Source organism: Camarhynchus parvulus, chromosome 1A (assembly GCF_901933205.1).
Source record: "Camarhynchus parvulus chromosome 1A, STF_HiC, whole genome shotgun sequence".
NCBI classification, from domain to species: domain Eukaryota; kingdom Metazoa; phylum Chordata; class Aves; order Passeriformes; family Thraupidae; genus Camarhynchus; species Camarhynchus parvulus.
Window position 1 is genome coordinate 16,445,493 of NC_044586.1, and position 20,121 is coordinate 16,465,613.

Below are 20,121 nucleotides of genomic sequence, written 5' to 3' on the forward strand. Positions count from 1 at the left end.
TCTTTGCGAGTTTTGTGGGGTTTGGTGTGGGTTTTTTTGTTTTGTTTTTATTTTAATCAGGATCATCTGGTTGTATCATGGATTATACAGAGTTTGAATTTCAGAAAGGTTACTGGTAGTGTGGAGGCAAGATAGGCTTTTCACACTTGTGGGGAAAGTCGATGAAATTAAGGAAGCACTAGATCTTTTATAGGAGTCAGAACAACTTGTGTGAATAACTCAGGATGATGCCAAGCTGTGGATCAGTTTGCCACTGGATGTCAGTGTTGCTCGGCAGTTTGAAGCAGGAATATAATCCCCACAATGTCTTCTATTCTTTAGGGCTGGGAATACTTCTGGGAAAGGTAAGTACTTAAGCGAGGACTGAGACTTCGTTATCATGGCTAAGGAAAGGGAAAAAAATTCCTATCACTGCAGAGACTGGGATAGTCTACAGATGAAGTTAAGGATGGTCCTCCTGTGTTTGGATGTCTTAATAAATACTGAAGGTTTTTAATAGCTGAGATCTTTTATGTAGCTGCAATAAATGAGACATTAAGAGTCTTTTAAAAATAAATATTTTTCATTACCTAATAGTGTAACACACGAAAGCGATATAAAATTTAGTTCTACGGTCACCTATGACTTTTCTATTATATCTCTCATTTCTCTCTTCATTTCTTCCTAGGAAATGCCATTGATTTTGTGGTCCAGAATGTGATGTCAGAATCCCACGGGGGCAGACCCAGCGCATCAAAGGTTGTGATTGTCATCATGTCGGGGAGCTCACAAGATGCTGTGGAGGCTGCTGCCCTTTCTGCAAGAGTGAACAGTAAACCTCGTTTCACTGTCACTATTTATAAGTAGAGTTGTTATTACTTTTTAAGTAATGAGCTAGAACAAAAGGTGGAAAAACAAGACACTGGTGTGTTCATGTAAGTTCTGGAGTTACTGTGCATAGTGTTGTGGTAAGGAACAGACCTGAAAAAAACATGGCCCGTGAGGATGCCTTTGAGGTACTGGGAAATTGAGGACCCATCTGCAATTAAGGCTGACAGCTTCCCCAGGACTTACAAATTAGTAGCATCTCGTTTTCTGAGATCATGTGGGTAGACAGGGATAACAGAAATGGGGTCTAATATCATAAATTCAGTACTGTTGCAGTACAGTGAAACTTGAAAGGTTCACTCTAGTAATAATAATAATGATAAATAAAAATAATCATCATAAAGATAATAATTATAATAATAATTAGAGGTTTTTATCAGATTCTTCACTGACCTCTACAGGAATATACTTTTGCTATCAATGTGCTGCCTGATGATTTTTCAGGTTTTCTGGCTGTTTTTTCAGTACCTCAGGTTCCTCAGGTGTTCAGCTGAGGAACTTTGACTTTGTTTGAAGGTTGCTCTGGGAGTTATTGAATAAGGCATGGACTGTATTACAACTATCAACTGTTATTTTTAATTAAATGGTTTGAAAATTATCCAATTTCTGTGTAACTGAAGAAAGAAAACAGCATATTGAGATTCTTTTTTTTCATTAAAAAAGAGTGAAGATGTCATTAAGTCTGCAGCTGCATTTTGTTTTGTTTAATTTTATAATAAGATCATGAATGATCTTATTATGCTTGGGACTAATAGAGCTCATCTTAGCTAACAGAGTGATTAGAGCAGCACCATTTCAGCCCTTAGTTGCCTTTAGCCAATGTGGGGGGAATGATGCAAGTAACACATGAAAATTAAGTGTTGGAGAAAACCTTTTCCCAGATCTATTTTTTTTAGAAACAAATGAAAACATAAAAGTGATATCATCTTTAGGCTGGAAAAGACCTTTAAGATTATCATGTCCAGCCATTAACCCAGCACTGCCAAGTGCCACATTCTTTAAATACTTCCAGGGATGAACACTCCATGTCCATAAGCAATGATTTTCTCCTGTGCCTTGCCGATTTCAAACCCTTCCTTCTCTTTTCCTAGGAGTATCCCTGTTCCCAGTTGTTGTTGGGAACAGATATGATGAAGGGCAGCTAAGGACTTTGGCTGGGCCATCTGCTGCTAACAGAATCATGAAGCTCCAGAATTTTGAAGATTTATCCACTATGATCACATTGAACAGTGAATTTATCAAAAAAGTGTGTATGGGTGAGTCCAAAAGTCATGACCTTGTGTCTGGAGCAAACACAAAAATTGAAATGCAAAACCAGGATGATTTTTCTTGATACGAGAAGGCAATCAGATGCTCTGTTGTGAGTGTTCCACTGACAACCATCACAAATGCTGACCTAGACCACCTTCATAACTTAGGTGTGAAACCAAATTTCAGCCCTTTAAATATGTATCCAGCTGCTATTCCAATTAGCCCAATTCCAGCAAGGTTTTTAGAATTGCTTAGGCCTGAACTTTCAAGCTTCTGTCTTAATAAAAATCAATCTTGGTGAAAATCTTGATAGTCAGGACTGGTCAATAAATGAAGGACACCAGGAAAGTTGAAGCTGTCATGAATGAATGGGGCGTGTTTCAGAAGTTTCAGAAATGTTGTGAGCAAAGATTTCAAGTTATGTGTTTTTCAGACATTGTTATGTGCATGTCTACAGAAAATTCAGCCAAAATAGAAGGCAAAAAGAAAAATAATAAAGAATTTAGTTTCCCAGGGAAACAGATACTGGGGAAAAAAAGCGTGAAATGTTTTAAACAAGCATTCACTTATTTATATAGATGACAACGCTTCTTCTCTAAGGAACCTTGCTTCGACACTGACCAGGATTTTACTTCTTTATCTCCTTGATCTGGATATAGATATTTATCCCTCATCTTGTTGTTGTTATTCCTGTTCCAATAACATCCACATGTTCTCACCACAAGCCACTGCCTCGTGGTGTTAGTCATTGCACAGGTTTTTGCCAGTATTATGAGGGCTTAGTTACATCTCCACTACAATAAATGGACTTTTTTTTGTGGAGCCAAGGAGCTCTGAGAATGAGGAAGTTGCAGAGTGTTCACAGTCCAGCTTGGAGATATCCGATCAGCCTCCGCTGGGATCACTTCTGGTGTTTTAAAATCTCTCCAGAGAATCAAACAGCTGCCATTTTCTAGATTTAAACAGCTGCCATTTTCTTTCCTCTCTTTTAAAATAAATTTTTAAATATGCATTTCCTCTCTTCACACTGGAAAATGTGATTTTTCTTGCTGTAAATTACATTGATCCAAGATTTAGGATGGGGAGCAGGAATTTGGAACCAATAATTATTTTCTTATTGCAATCTGTGCTATAACCTATCAGTACTAGAGGTGAAAGCTTTGTATTTTTTATGAAAGCTTTTCCAACAGCTCAAAAAGCTGTTGAACTATAGACAAACTTGAACTATAGACATATTCAACACCTAAGATCTGAGAAATTTAGCTCTCTTGCTGATGGTGAAGACTTTGCTAGGGGGTGAAAAACAAATTTTTTTTTTGTGGGGATTTATTTTTTGTTTAGATTTTTTTCCTGTTTGTTTTGTTTTACATAAATTTCATACAATCTGTAAAGCATAATTTTCCCCTCTTGACTCACACAGTTAGATTTCTCATGCAGAGGGAGTCTTGCCTTTTGTATGGAAATGTACAAAAAATAATACTGTTAAAAAAGGTTTTAAAGAGTTCCTAAATGATTTCAAAATACATTACTTATCCTGGAAAAGACAGAGCGGAGAGTGTATATAGGGGTAGCATAGTCTAGTATTCTACAAAGAATTTGCTAGTCAGTGTCTTAATATCCTAGAGATTTTGTCATGCCATACTACAAAAATGAAATTGCTTCCAAAATATCTTTAGGTGTGTAGTGAAAGCATACAAACATAGAAACTGCAATTCAGTGTGTACCCTGTGACTGTTTAATTGATTATGTGAAAAAATGCTCATCACAGTCATGACTAAATGTAAGGACACTGAATTTGGGTGTTCTTATTACAGCTATTTGTGTAGTTATGCTGTATTGATCTTTCTGCATTTAATAAATGTGAGTGTGGAAATTGTCATTACCTGCTAATTCCCAGGAATGTCCTTAATGGATCACAAGACTGAGGTAAGGCTGGACTGTGCCTCAGAGCCAAAGCCATGGTCATCCTTTAAGCACCATCTGGGCAGAGCTGTGGCTGTACAAGAAGTGCTGTAGAATTGCAGCTCAGTTTTTGCTCACTGAGTATTTTGAGACCACAGTAATTATTTATGCCTTCTGTGACTTATGTTCTTTGGACAAATGCCTGCAGTCTTCAGGTAGGGATTCACACACTCTAGCACAAAATCCCCCAAACTTCTCACAACTTAAATCAAACTTTTAAGTAAGCAATCTGTATTTTGGTGATCATCACTTAAAAGGCTTGATAAGGGAATGGGATGACTAAAAGATGTCTGCTTCTCTTTCAGACCCAGTCAGAGAATGCATAGATGAGGATGGAAACAAAAAGAGAGTAAGTGCATTGCCTGCTTTGGCCATGTGGCTTTTAAGCTGCAAAGTTTGTACAAGAACATGAACATCTTCACAGTTAACCTAAAAAAAAAAGCATGAGACAATATCAAGAATTATTTTGGAAGAAGAAAATGTTGGAATTTGAACTGGTGGGATAACTTTGCATACAGAGGAGGCTTCCTCTAACATTATCTCATCTTGCAGAGTGTGAATGTTATTGAAGTCAGTGCAGAACCACTGCAGAACAGTGACAATGTCTTCCCTGACAGCAAAAAATGCATTTTCATTTCTTGGTGAGAGGACTTCTGGGACAGAAGTGGCCAAATAAAGGTGCATGTGCAGGGACAACCTCATTGTCCAGCCACTGTCCTTCTGCTGAAATTACAAATACCTTGTCCCTATGGCAATTTTACAGGAAGATAATTATTGTGTGATAGTTATGTCTCTAGGTAAAATCATCTCTTTAGCAAGGAAATCAAATTTCTTGGAGTTTGTTTGTGTGAAAGTTCTCATTAATCCTGAGAAAATGCTCAGAAGTGTAAGTAAGCTTGTCTGATCTCTCAAAAGTGATCCCACTCTAAGAAATTGGTGTTCCAGATGTTATAAATGGTTCAGATTCTTCATCTCAGGTGAAATGCCAAGGTTTTTCAGAGTATATCGTACTACATGCATTTAAAAATATTAGCATACACTTGTGCCATGCTTTCTAGTAAGGATCAGTTATGAGTTCTACTCTAGGATTCATCTTGAATTTCAAATACATAAAAAATATTCCTTTGGTTTTTCCCTTGGGAAGACATGACTGTGAAGGAAGGGTATGGCTAATATGTGAATATGAATTACCTAAACACAGGAAATATATCAAAGCTGCTGGCCTCAATCAGCTGATCAGAATACAGAAAGGCTTTAACTAAATCAGACAGAGAGTATAATCTGATGGCTTTGAGGCTGACAGCTTAATTAAGGAAAAAGAAAAACCCAACAAACAAAAACCAAACTTGAAAAACTTCTTTATTAAGACTAAAAAAAAAAAAAATCAGATTTTGTTTGAACTGAATGTGACCAGGCCTCTGGGCTCCTAGAAGCAGACATGGGTATGTGTAGGTAAGTGCTGGGAAGGCTAAACTTGAATTTCAGACATGTCAGGTTTCATTTTTGGGGGTGATAAACTTAAAGCACAATTTCTGTTCTGGCTGAAATGCTTTTAGAAGGAAACACACCAGGCTCCAGTCCATATGAGCCGCACTTTCAAATGGTAGCCTTTAGGGGGATTTTGAGTTGCCTCTTCTGTCAGCCAGGAAAAATAGGTGTTGGAAGGCACTGTGCGGCCAGAGCCTTCTGGAGCATCCCATGGAGCCTACAGGCTACTGTGGAAGTCCCTGCCTCTGTCGTGCAGCATCCTCTGCTGTGCCTCACTGGCCCTAAGGTGCCACTGTTCTGTTCCCCTCTTCCAGCACAGCCCACAAATTCACAGGAAGGAAGAATCAAGGCTCTTCCTTCCCTGGGTCAGAAAACACAGGCTTTTATATCAGCTTCATAATCTTTCAGGCGTTGCTCAGAGAATTCTTCCAGGAGGCTCAGCTCCCCAACTGGGATGTCTGTCATGCACCTGGAGATTGTGGGAACTGATCTCCTGCAGTTTGCGAGGAAATCTGAGTTCTCAGGATCAAAAATCTCAGCCTAAATCCTATCAGTGTTTGGAATATTGTGATTTGTTACTTTTTCATGTTTTGTTTTGTTACTACCCCTACCCTGCAAGTGACTGTGGAAGGAATATTCTTGATTAAGGTCATTGTTAGTAGCAGATCAAATGTGCTGGATCGGGCCAAAAATCCATCCAACCCCCTCTATTGTGTGGCCAAAAATAGGATCCAGGGAAGCAATGTTAATAAATATGTATAAAAATTCCCTGAACTGTCCTAGCCATAAACAATTTGTTACTCTGAGCTGCAAGTGGCACCTTTTTGTATATGCTAATGCTTGATAGTTTTGTCCTTTGTGAGTTTGTTCAGCTGTTCTTTGAATCCTTGGAAGTCTTTAGTACTTATCAGGTCCAGTGGCAAGGGGTTGCAGGAGTGCCAAACATAGGCTGTGTAAAGAACCACTGGTTTAATGTTTTAATTTGAGTTGGCAGAATATCAGGACAAGTATAATAAATTAGGTTTTAGTTTTGGGGGTTTTTTTGCATAGTTAACTTTCATTGTTAGTCTTGTTTTGAAATTTAGAAGCAGGCATAAAGGTGGTAAAAAAGTGTAGGTTTTTGTCTTATAATAGTGATATTTCTTCATGAAGTGATCTGTAGAGCAATTTGCATTTCTAGGCTGTTTAAGGTGCCAAACCCCATGTTCCTGAGCTACTACCATTACTTTTCTAGTATTGTTCAGCTCTTGTCTTAAAGAAGGGACAAACAAACAAATAACCTCATCTAAACTAAGAGATAACAGCCAAGGGAGCTGCTGAGGTGTGTGGGTCTCTCTCCTGCAGATGCACAGCAAGACACAGAGTGTGCATGTGCAGGTCTGTAGGTTCAGAGCTCCCTCAGAGAGGATGTCTGGGGCTTCCTGCAGTGTTCTGGCAGGCTTATCTTTCACAGCTTAGAAACCCTGATTTTGCTTTCCTTTCTGTACTGCTTTTGCTCCTACAGTTTCATATCAATTGGGATTTAGGCTGTCGTTGTCTTCAGAGTCCCTGTGTTTTTCTCTGCATTAAGATTCTTGGGGTTTTTTTATCCCTCTTTTTTTTTTAATGTCTCGTGCTTTGCTTTTCTTGTCCAGCTCTTAGATGTTTTCTAATAAATGTCCTATTAAAGAGTGACTAAAACCAATTTAAGTATGTATGGAAGCCAGATTTGCACAGCTGTATATGTACCCTTCCAGGCGCTTCCACTTTCAGTGAGCTGTAGGAGGGGCAACTGTAATTAAAAAGCATTCTATCTCTTTCTGTAGAAATACTTTTGCTGTCCTTAAAGCTCCTCCTATTACTTTTTCACAGCCTTCTCTAGGCTCACAAGCCTGAAAAAAGTATTAAGCAACTTTCAGTTACCTTCTCAAAGTCCCAAAACATATAAAACAAGTCCAGTAAATTAACCTGCATTTAATATGTAATTTTTTGTGGCTGCAAATCTGGCAGCTTTTGTTTAGACTTGATGGCATCCTCTAGCTCAGAGATACAGAGAAATACTTTCATAATTGCAAGAATTATCTGTGAATGATGTTGTTACCTAGGTATTTTTATCCTTTTTTTCTTCTCTTCTATGGGAACAATGGTTAAACTATGAAGGACAGGATGGAAGATGTCCATACCCAGTATCAATTCTCTTTTCTTCTCCACATTTCTGCTTGTGAATATCAAGGAATGTTACCCAGGTCACAGAAGCAGCCATGGACTCACCTCTGGAGAGAACTCTGGGAAGTGCTGTTTCCCATATTTGGGGGTATTCCTGGGAATGCCCACTTCAGGGATGAATGCTGTTTTAAAACTCATTCAGCCTGCTTATGGACTTTAGAGCTCTGTAGGATTGGAGCCAGAGAGCTTAGCTTTCTGCAGATTGGAATCCTGAGACATTGCACATCTATTTCTCTGTCATTTATTAGTACATAATCCTGGTGCCTTAAAATTCAGACTGTCCTTTAGAAAACAGGAATATATTTTACATTTAATTCTTTAGCTCTAGAAATTCACTATGTACATGTAATAACACTGATCTGGTATAGGAACAATTTCCCTTTGGGAAGAAAGGAGCTGTTTTGAAGTTTCAGAGTTGACAAAGTACAATATTCCACGCTTTCCTAGTTTGGAACAAATAGTAATTCCTGCTGTGCTCTGACCATCTGTGGCTTATGAAAAGTAAAGGATTTGAAATTTAAAGTAAAGCTGAGGGGAAGTCTTTGTTACTCTGCTCTCCATGCATGTTGTAGGATGGCTAAGCTCTAACTATAGGTGGTTGGAACAAAATGTCTCCTATTGTAGACTGTTATCTTTAGCTTGGAATTTCAGCCTGCTTCTTAGTGTTTCTAATTTAAACTTTCTAATCCTCATGAAGTCCTTAATACAGCACATTCCATTTATTTTCCCAAGGCTAATATGAGTAGCACTGCTGTCAGGGTCACTTCCCTTTCTGGCTGTAGTTCCATGACACCAGCCAAACTTTGTGTTTGAAATGGTTTCAGTTGTTCCATATCTGTGTTTCCCTCCCTAGCCTGGTGATAAATGGACATTACCAGACCAGTGCCACACTGTGACCTGCTTCCCAGGAGATTACACAGTTCTGGAGAGCCACCACATCAACTGTGAGAGGATGCCAAAGCCTGTGTGTCACAGTAGCCTTCCTGCTGTTAAGGTGGAGGAAACTTGCGGCTGCCGATGGATGTGCCCATGTGAGTATCTGTCTGTGGGTGCCTCTCCCTCCCCACCACCTGAAATGTTTTGACCACAAATGTAATGCTGAATGGAGCTTCTCAGCCGCTGGACACTTCAAAGGTGACCAGGGTGGCGGGAATTGCCATTTAATTGTTATACAGCTGTTTAAGCAAATAATTAGGAGTGTAAGAGCCTAACTGATGCTGGAATGCCTAATGCTACTTGCAAGTTCAGGGCCACTGATTTTTTTGCATTAGCAGAATGACAGTGTTTTATCAGGCAATCTCACACTCCATTTCCAAAGCTGTGTGAACTGGGAAGGAAGAAGTACAGGAGAAACCAGGAATTTATCTCAGCAAGCTGAAAGCAAGCAATGGATTCTTGGTCCATCTCGGGGCTTAAGGGTTTGCCCTTCCCTCAATCAGGGAGGTGTAGTACAAAGACATCAACAAGAAATTCTCTCTGCCACCAGATAACTTCACATGGAGTATCTGAGCAGAAAGGCTGAACACTGCGTGATTGGTGCCTGGGCTGGGATGACAGGAACAGGAATTAAGTGCATCCACTCACATTTACAGGGTTAGAGGGATGCAGCCCTAAGGCTGGTGATCTATTTATTAAAACATAAGTGGGTTTAAATCTAAATTAATATGCTTACTTCTTAGAAGTAGATCAGATCTCTCTATATATACACACACCTCCTCTTCACAACATATAATCTCAATTTAAAATGTCCTCTGCTGAGCTGGCTGATTTAAGTACAATTTCTTCCAGACACTGCATGAAATACCAAAGCTCATAGCTGGATTTTGATCCCTGAACTCTTAGACATACAAAATTTTTTACACCCATTGTTTTGGCATTTCCTAAAAGTGTATTTGATGATCTAAATGCTTAACACTTGAAATCTAACATTTCTGGTTTGCTACAAGGATTTTGAAAAAGTAGAAATATCTAAAATACTTATAACTATCCATTTGAAGATGTTTAAAAGATAGTCTTAGTGATACCTACCCTTAAGAAGTGCATCTTTATAAAATTTCTTGATCCTAAACACATAGCCAGCAACATGAAGGCTTTACTTTTGGCATGCAAGACATACCTTCATAAAAAACCTTCTGAAAGGAGTAAATGAAAATAACCTTTCATACTGTTAGCTGATTATCAGGAAAAGCCCTATAGGTCACTCAAGTTAAGATGAGCTAAGAATTGTTTGTCTCTTTATGAATTTAATGAGCCATGGTACTCCAATTTTTTTTTTCCTGAGGTTGTCCAACTTGTGAGGGAAAAGTAGGTAGCTTTCATGTTGCAGAAGGAGGGAACAACCCTCCCCCCCCCAGCCCAGCTGATTAAATACCCCCATGGGTCAAGTCCTCTTTTAATGACTGCTCAGTGCAACCATGGTGATTCTGTGCCAACTATGATTCTGTGCCAACTAAAGCAACATCCATAGCAGCTGGAAAGGTTGAGTCTGTTGCTGTGTGAAACAAAATTCTCAGCAATCAGAAAAGCAGGGATGGGCATAGCAGAGGAGGTGCTGAGTAGGAGGTCTGTGTGAGGCAGCACCTCTGTTGTTATGGAGGAGGCTGGTTAGGCACCCATGAAAATGCTGCTAAATTGACTCATGATTCACTCATTTAGAGAGCAGTAACACAATTTCCAGCCATGACTTGACAGTGTGGATGATGTGACAAATGCTCCTGCAAAGAGGAAGTCCTTGAAAAAGTGTTCGTAGGTCATCTGAGTTCTGAGGATAGTTCAGGAGTTACACTGCAAAGGTGCTTGCTTGCTGAACTAGTTACCAATTTTACAGCAGCATGATTTGCAATGTGATTTATGGCTGTTGTGTGCTCTTAGACTATTTTGAAATAGATCACATTTGTGCATTTTGTGCTACAGAAACCTATGAGAAATTTAAAAGGATTCCCAGTATTCTTAATTTTTTTTTAATGTTCATGAATAAGTAAAGATTGAGAAATGTGGTTTTATTGCTAACTCATTTCATTGTTATTTATGTATGAACTTTATAAGCATTTACGGTAAAATATCTGAAGATCCTCCAGTGCTCCAAGGGGCAGGCTTCCTCCCTCCCTCCCTCCCTCCCTCCCATGCTGTTTTTCCTGGGAAATTAAATTTGAAGGTCATTGAATAGGAAAAAGATTATTCTCAGCTAGAAGCAAAGTACCGAATTATTAACAATGGTAATTTCCCCCCTTACATGTTTTGCTGGCATTGGTTTTATTGTTCTTATTATCCTTTAAGCGAGAGATTTGAAAATATATGAACCAGGAGCATCAAGTTTTGTTTTGGTTCTTCTGGGATTATAATCTTCCTTGTTTTCCAGTTTTTGAAGGCAAGAAAGTGTTTATAACCCAATGACCAGGACACTGAGCTATCAGCTGGCCATTGGTTTATCCTGTGCATATTATTTCTCTGCAGTTTTCCTGTTTCCTGTCTGAAAAACAGTCCCTGGGTATCAACTTGTGACATGTCTGATAAGGGTAAAATAGTGTCATTTGGAACCAAATGTAACACTGTACCGAATATCATGCAATGCAAAGTTTGAACAGTGTTACAGTCTTTCTACAAACAGTAAAGGGATTTTCCCTGTTTAATTTTTACATAAAATCTATTACTAAATCATATTGAATGTGAATAAGTTTTAGGCAAAGGGATTTTTTACAAGTTTACCCAAATAGTTTTTAATACTTACTGCTCTCAGACAAAGATACTGCAAAAAACCTTCATATGTGATGAAGTATTTACCAAAGTTTCTTGTCATTGTTTGCTGCAGCATTTGCAATTCATTACCTCCCCTCTTTCCCAATTAGTTGGTTCCCCATGCCCACAAGAGCTGTGAAGAAACAGTAAAATTTAAAATGTTTTTACATGTATTTTTTGTTGTTGTTTATTTTCAGGTGTCTGTATAGGAAGTTCATCTCAACATATTGTCACTTTTGATGGGCTGAATTTTAAGCTGACTGGCAACTGCTCCTACACCTTATTTCAAGACTTGCACCACAGTGTTGAAGTCCTGCTCCATGAAGGGCCCTGCAGAGCAGCACCCAGGATGAACTGCATGGACTCCATCGAAGTGAAGCATCATGGTGTTGGAGTGCAGCTCTTCAGTGACATGGCAGTAAGCAAACACCATGAATTCATCTGTGTATTGTCTAGTCATGCTGCAGAATTCAGGTTATGGGGACAAATTTCATCTCTTGATCCAGTTTCAGCCTATTTTTAACATCTCTTCTCCATTTCATGATACAATCAGTGTTCGCTTAATGAGCTAGACAAGTTTCCCCTCTTGTTCTCCCTGTTGTGCTGGTGTGCCAATGTCAAGAACATAGGATTTGGCAATATGTCCCTGACACTTCTGCCAGAAAGGCAGGATTACAGACAGGACGTACTGCACGCTGATTCCCCTCTTTTGGTCCCTCACACTATGTTTAGTCCGTGGCAATGCGCTCTGTCTCTCACAGAGCTGCACCTGACTGGCCAGCTGAAGGTCTAGGGAGTCGCTTCTCACCTTGTGTGCAAATGGACCTTAGCATTGGAAGAAAGGGTAGCTTGGTATGCATTACATCTGTTTCATAGGCAGAGAATATTCAAACTCAACCCATGTTTCAGCCTCTGGCTACTCAAACATACAGGTGTTGGCCAACTTGCCAAAACGATCTCTTCTGACTCATGCAGCAAAACAGAGTGGACCAAAGTACCTACAGCAAGTTCTGCATGGTGCTGGACAGCCTTGACTTCCACTGAGACATCATTTGAACCTCGTAGTATGAGGTTGTTAGTCTGTAAACATGTGGTACTCAGAGAATGTGCTTACATAGGAAAATGTTGGAAGAGTTCATGTAATTCACAGGATGAAGGTCAAGTATTTCTGTATATTTTTAGACTCAACAGTAACTTCCAGCTGGCAAAATTGTTTTTTATGTCCAGATTCAGTTGGATCTTCAGGTATTTGTCAAGTCAAAATGTGCTTCAACTGAAAAATTGGGTTGATTTGTAACTGCTTGCTAGAACTGATGTGATGACCTCACCTTTTTTTTCTTTTTTTTTTAACAGGTGACTGTTAATGGTGAGAGGGTTCTTATCCCCTATTCCAGCAGCTTGTTTGAAATCACTGCCTATGGAGAAATAATGCATGAAATCAAGTTCTCTCTTCTTGGACATAATCTCACATTTACTCCAAGAAACAATGAATTTATTCTTAGACTTAATTCAAAGAGCTTTTCTTCAGGAACAAAAGGGCTTTGTGGTAAGTTTGAAAGTTAGCAAGTTAGTACTTTTAACAGTTTCCTATTTGGGCTTGAATTTCTATTTATTTATTGCAATTTGTGAATCTCCAAATCTATAAACTCTCTGGGTGAACTGGTCCCACACTTTTGGGGTATACTGGATGCCTGTGTAGGTTTTTCTACTCTCATCCCCAATGTAACAGCTCACTGATGCCCAGTAATACTTTAGAAAGAACAGCAGAGACAGCTTTCTGTTTTTTCTTGCTCCAAGTTATCTTTTCAAGGAGATTTGTGCTTTTTTTTGGATATTGGTTTAGTTTTAGATACTTATGAATTCAGTTCTCTGAGAAATCTGACCAGTGCTTGCAGTGAAGGTGAAAAATTTGATAGGGCAACTGCTATCTCGGTGAGTTAATTCTACAGTATCCTTAGTGATGTAATCTATACAGAGATTGTACCTCTGTGGCTTGACCTGTACCTCCTTTAGTGAGGAAATGAGAAACAAGACCCAGGGTGTTTAGGCCTCTGTTGACAACAGCTATAAGGAATATCATTAAATCCTTGAGCCACTCCAACCAGCGTCATCCACCCCATCCCTGTTTTTTTCTAGGTTTATTTTAGCGCTGATTATTCAGCGATTTTTCTTTTCCCCTTACTCACCCTGCCAGGGCTGTGTGATCAGAACCACGTCAATGACTTCACGCTGCGCAATGGCTCTGCCACTGCTGACAGCAGTGTGTTTATCCAGGACTGGACGGTAGCAGAGCTGGGCAAGGTCTGTGACAGCCGGAGGGAGGACAGGTGCTCCGAGCGCGCGCCCGACCACTGCCACCTGCTGCTCTCGGACCGCTTTGCGGAATGCCACAGGCTCATCACCCCCAACATCTTCTACGAGGCTTGCATGGAGAGCAGCTGCTCTGAGGAGGAGGCCTGTGAGATGATCACTTCCTACGCTCACATCTGCAGGGAGTATGGCGTCTGTGTAGACTGGAGAACACCTGACCTTTGCCGTAAGAGTTTTACTCTGTGCTAAAACTGATACAGAAATTGCCCTGCTTTGGGACGTCTCATCAGCGTAATACTAAGTTTTTGAATGTTCGAGATCAAGTTTATTGTACAAGTGGTATTGCAGATCTTGTAACTGGTTGATCACCTACTAAGCTGAATGTTATGAAAGAAGTGTTTCTTGGTAAACTGATAAAATTCCAGGCTAGGGGGAAATAAACTGTGGACAGATAACCACAGCTATGTGACAGTACCTGGCTCTGCAGCCACCAAACCTTTGTGGCACCAGGTTTGGGCTGAGAGTCTGCTAGACTCTTTTCGCAGCAGATATCATTGCTTTTGATACAGACTTTGGATGGTCTGAGGTAGACAGAGAAACTCATAATTTGGATTAGTGGAATTGCTTCCCAGCCTGTCACTGTCACACCTGGCACAAAATAAGACTTTTCTTTGTAACAGTTTTCCCAAATACATCCAATTCCATCAAAGCTGAAACTTTTGAGAATGTGGTAGAAAAGCCAGTGTGATTTTAAGTTTCTGCCGCAGGGAAAATTGGGGAAATAGCCTCTCTTTGTGGTGTCATTTCTTGCCAGAACATGCCTGCTAGGCTGACTGAACCAGCTGTAATTTGCTTTGCAAATCTGGTTCTTCTGCCTGGATTTTGCTTGTGTTTTGGAAGTGAAAAGTTTGTGCTGTGCAACAGGATGTGAGTATTGCACATTACCAGGACCCAACCAAGGCAAACAAGACACCTATGCTAGAGCCAAACTCAGACTTTGTATACCTTCTCTCCTAAATTCTCATAGACAAGTAGTTCTGCTTTCTTTTCCTGTTTTTTTTCCTTCTTTTTTTTTCATTCCTGTTAGGAGGCATACCTAAAGATCTGCCAAAAATGCAAGGTATCATTAAGTACAAGTAAATAACTCTTGAGGTGGCTTATTCTCCACCTTCTCCTGTTAACCTTTCTGCAGTGATGGTTTCAGACTTTCAGATAGTCCCTCAGCGTGTCTGTTTAGTCAAGTGCCTTAGATGTGGATGTATGTAGGAATTTTCTTTCCCACCTACCTCCCTACAGAGTGTCTTGATGTTCCAGTTGGTTTTCTCACCTCCTGCCTCTCTAGTTGGGTTATTTATTGTTGCTTTGCCTTCTTTCCCTGGATACTTTTAATTTCAGAACTGAAGAACCGGTATCCTAAATGTATGATACAAAAGAAAAGTGTAAAACAAATGCTTTTTGCTTTTTTTCATGTTTTAAACTCAGACTGGAGGAATGATGGGATAGGAAGTCGGGAATGTCAGTGTGAATTTGGCCTAAGCCTCCACTTAATGTTTGAAATATCTTTCCAAAATCATAGGTTACTGAACACAGTCTGTTTGGAGAATAGTCCTACAAAGCAGAGGGAGAACGTTGCTAGCCATTTTCCAAATACAGTGCCTCAGCCAGACAGTGCAAATTGTAATGTCCTAAGCTGGATGTCAGCAGATTGCCTTAATAACTCTGTGCAGTTTTTAAATTCCTATCTGGTTACATGGCCTGTATAAGGATAGACAAAGAGTTGCTCATTTTAACACTAATTGCATGAAAGTCTTAAGTGTCCTAACAATATCGTCATTGTCCTTCTTCCAGCTAATGTCTGTGTGCAACTGACAAAAATTTAAATTGTCAACATTTGATGTATCCAAGTTGCGTTAATGACTAAATAATCATGCTACCACTATATGTTTAATAATAGTAGCACAGTTCTGGATTACCTTGCTTCCCTCCTCCCAGTCCAGCGAATCCCTGTCATTCTTGTAGAATTTTACTTCAAGTTTTGTCATTCCATGTTGGGACATTGCAAGCAGTACAAATCCTTCCTGATTGCTCTTTCTGGGTGAGTGAACATACTCTCTGGAATTCAGATATATTCAGGCTGGAAGAGAAGGCTTCAGGGTGACCTTGTTGTGGCCTTGCAGTGCCTGAAGGGAGCCCACAGGAAAGATGGAGAGAGACTCTTAACAGAGGCCTGGAGTGACAGGACAAGGGGGAATGGCTTCACACTGACAGAGATCAGGTTTAGGTTGGATATCCAGAAGAAATTCTTCCCTGTGAGGGTGGAGAGGCCCTGGCAAAAGTTGCCCAGAGAAGCTGTGGCTGCTCCATCCCTGGCAGTGTTCCAAGACAGGCTCTCAGCAACCTGGGATAGTGGAAGGTGTCTCTGCTCATGGCAGGGGGTTGGAACAAGATGGTCTTTAAGTCCAGACCAAGCCATTTTATGATTATATGAAATAATTTGCTTTAACATGGAAAGAGTTAATGCTAAAGACTTTTTTTTTCTGTCACCATTGGCTGCTAGAAGAGTACGTGTAGACAGTTTAGCTGATGAATGTTTTCTTGTTTGTTTATTTGGGAGCTCAGGTTTTGTCTCAATGTTTTTCGTCAGGAGACTGAAAGAAAGTTTTAAAAACTTCACAGCAGTCACAGGCTGGGAAATAAGAAACACCTTTTCTAATTGAAGCTGTAGAGAAAAATAGACTTAAGGGAATACACAGTATGGAAGCTGTGTCCATAGGTTTTTTGAACAGCTGTAGCCCTAATTTTGTGTTTTATTTTAGAGACAATATCCTCAGGTTTGTGGACACATCAGTAAAAACTTTGTTGGCTTACAGGGCTATACAACTTTACTTGATTCAATTAATTCTGTTAATAAGACAATTCAGTTAAAAAGATGCAGAAATCCAGCAGGTTCAGTTTTGAAGTACCAAAATGTTCTGTTTGTTAGCTTTCTTTAGTTGTGTGGGAACACTGCAGCCTATCAATTAAAAAAGAAAAAGAAAAAAAGAAAACTTTCTTCAGTGCTTTACTGTCTTTACTCTGTCCTGGCTATCTCTTAACCATGCACTGTTACCATACAGATAAGGTTCTAAATTTTTGTCTGTGGCCCAGTATTGGAAACAGATTTTGACAAGTGAGCACTTACCCAAACCAACGTATTGGTGAGTCATGTGTTGCTGCTGATTCATGTGGCCTGAAAATATGGTTCGCTGATTTGTGCTGCAAGGGATCAGATCCATTCTTTGGGTGATGGCTTTCTAAAATGGAAAGAATGCTAGATAGGAAAATTGATTTTCATTTCTTTAGATCTCATAAATAAAGGTGGTCTTTTCTTCTGTCTTGCTCAGCAATGAAATGTGCTCCACATCTGATGTACAACCACTGCCACATGTCCTGTGTGAAGAGCTGTGAGAATAATACCAAAGTCAGTGTCTGCAAGGATTATCCCATGGAAGGCTGCTTCTGCCCAGAGGGAAAGGTGATTTTTGGTGACAGTTGTGTTAGTGAAGAAGTCTGCACTCAGTGTGTCACTGAGGATGGCACACGCCACCAGGTAACTACGAGCACAGCAACCTCTGGCAGTGGTTGGAGTTCACAGCTTTGAAAGTAAATCTGTTTTCCCTTTGGATACTTTATTTTCTAGCTCAGTTCCTCCTAATCTGCTGGCTGTCAGCCCCATTTAGCTCCCCTAGTATGAAATTGACTGGGACTGGATATAAAGGTCACAGATGGGACTGTACAGACCTGGAAAGGCATGACAATTCCATGTGGAGGGGTGTCTAGAGGAAAGAGAGGAAGAGTGATGGCATAAGTGAATATTTACCGAGATAAACATCTCCATTCAGCAGACTTTTATAAGTAATGACCATTTAATCATAAATCTTTTAATTAAAATGTCTTGTATTGTCTTTGCAAAGCTCACTGAAATCATTATGAGGGGCAGTGGAGAGACAGGTGTCAAACTCTTCTCTGTGTGACCAGGAACAGGATCCAGGGAACGGCTGGAGCTGTGTCAGAGGAGGTTTAAGCTGGATATCAGAAAAGGTTCTTCCCCCAGAGGGGTATCAGGCACTGAACAGGCTCCCCAGGGAATGGTCACAGCCCCAAGGCTGCCAGAGTTCCAGGAGTGTTTGGACAATGGTCGCAGGCACAGGGTGAGATTGTTGGGGTGTCTGTGCAGGGCCAGGAGCTGGACTTGATGATCCTTGGTGTAAGTCATTGGAGACTGATGGTGGCGATTAGTAGGCTGTATAATGTAATGTTAGTTCATAGGTGCTTGCGTGAGGAGGGTTAAGGGGAGGAGTATTGCAGTTGGGATGATAATTTTTAGCATTGTAGGAGGTTGACGTTGTGTAGGTGGTCGGAGCCTTGTGGGTCCTTTCCAGTCGTGTATGAAATATGTCCAGTGGTTAGTGGGGAATGGTGAGACCAAGTCAACTTTTTGTCAAATGGTAGTTTGTCTATATATATATATCTATCTATATATATCTATATACATTTTATTATTTGGAGGAGAATTATTCCTTCGATGAAATTAATAATTTTGGTTTTACTGAAAATCCACTTTGCTTAGTTAAGGCAGCCCTCTCTGTGGCAGTATGAGATTGGGAAAAGGTGTGGATGCTTTTCCACAGCTGCAGTGAAAGACGCTGTTGATTCCAGCATCACACAGTGGATGTGTTCCCTGTTCCAAGTAGTAGGGGTGGTTCCCCTTCTCTCCCAGCTACTCAGCTCTTAGAGTTTGCACATGCATCAGCCAGTCCTCTTCAATCCACGTCTTTGTTACAGGATTTGAAGGAGAAGGGACTTTAATTGCAGTGTTTTATGGGCTTTTGATCATTAATGAGATTTTTGGGGAGGATCAGCTCATGTACCCGTTTTGCCTCTCCATCATTGCAGGCTTAGCTTTGTGAGCAATATAATAGGCATGTGGGTCAGGATTTCTCAAAACTCCTTCTTTTCTTCTGGTGTTCATTCCTCTGTTCTTTTCTACCCTAGATTGTGTTTGGGTTTATGGGATTTTAGTCCCAACACTCAAACAGGGTGGCTTAAAACATGTAACTATGTCTGAGTATAGATGCAGTATGCTTAGATTTGTCCTTTTTTTTTTCTTCCTATCTCTAATGGCCTCAGCAGAGGGTTAGTTTTAAACCAAGCTCCAGAGTTTTCCAGATGACAGCATGTTTTTGTGGCATCCTAACCTCCTCTACATATTCTCACCCAGAACCTGGATTGGTTGTGCAAATTAAAATGTCTGATAATGCATCTTTCCACTCTTACCTCCCTATTCACATGGGTGTTAAATGTGTGGGTAACTTTGACTGAAGCTTTAATATCAATGATTTCCAATCTCATGGGAAGGAGCAGTGACAGAAAAATTTCTCTCTTTACTGGTGGTTTCTGAATGTGCTCATTAACCCCAGTTAGTCACCACAGTGATGATTTTGGTGTTAGCGGTGTAATAGTGCTTTTCCAGTCTTCAGTCCGCTGCAGAATCAAGTGACACTCCAAATAGTCTTAATATAAAAATATGCACAATTTATTTTTCTGTGTTGAAGAATTAGGGAAATTTCACAGAGAAATAAATAGTGCATATTTTTATGTGCATAGGAAATTCTTCTCTGTTTTACTAATTAGGGAAAGCAGACACTTCTCTGTATTTCCCAAAATAATGCTGTTTCCCTTTTTACCACTGACCATGGTATGTAGTAGGACCAGTCCACTGTTACTCACAATAGCCTGCAATTGCATTTATACCTGAGCATTTTTGATGCCTAAAACAATGGTAATTCCTCATCCCATCCTCGCATTCTTTACATCTTTTGCTAAATTGGCACACTACAGTTATTGCAGAATTATGTGTCCCTGTAGTTTTTTACTGTTAACAGAGCAACCAACCCTTCATAGATTAATCTTCATAAATTCTTCTGATTTTCCAGGTTAATGTTACTTATCCTCACCCACTCCCATCTTCCCATCCCATCATACCAGAGCATGGGATTTCTATGTAACACTCTGTTGGGGTTTTTTCCTTCAGCACATGGAAACATGGATTCCTAAGAATGAGCCCTGCAAGATCTGCACATGTCTTGATAACAAGAGGATAAACTGTACAGTCCGACCCTGCCCGACTGTCCAATGTAAATTCAGTATTATTCAATATTATTAATTAATATTATTCAAATTTAGCTCTGTGACTGCACTTGAATTGATGCTCTGGTTCCTGGCTTCCTAGTTTTTGTTCAAACTTGTTTTATGGATGTTTTC

General features: G+C 39.9%; 1 protein-coding gene across 1 annotated transcript in view; it reads left to right on the top strand.

Moving 5' to 3' along the window:
- The window catches only part of VWF (von Willebrand factor), a 127,001-nt gene that overhangs the window by 83,071 nt on the left and 23,809 nt on the right, over positions 1-20,121 (top strand). Inside the window, exons 31-39 of the mRNA XM_030960690.1 lie at positions 668-811; positions 1,959-2,123; positions 4,386-4,429; positions 8,627-8,804; positions 11,706-11,926; positions 12,862-13,054; positions 13,703-14,044; positions 17,202-17,407; positions 19,892-19,994. Of these exons, the coding sequence (XP_030816550.1) occupies positions 668-811; positions 1,959-2,123; positions 4,386-4,429; positions 8,627-8,804; positions 11,706-11,926; positions 12,862-13,054; positions 13,703-14,044; positions 17,202-17,407; positions 19,892-19,994 (1,596 nt within the window). The remainder of the gene's footprint in view (positions 1-667; positions 812-1,958; positions 2,124-4,385; positions 4,430-8,626; positions 8,805-11,705; positions 11,927-12,861; positions 13,055-13,702; positions 14,045-17,201; positions 17,408-19,891; positions 19,995-20,121) is intronic.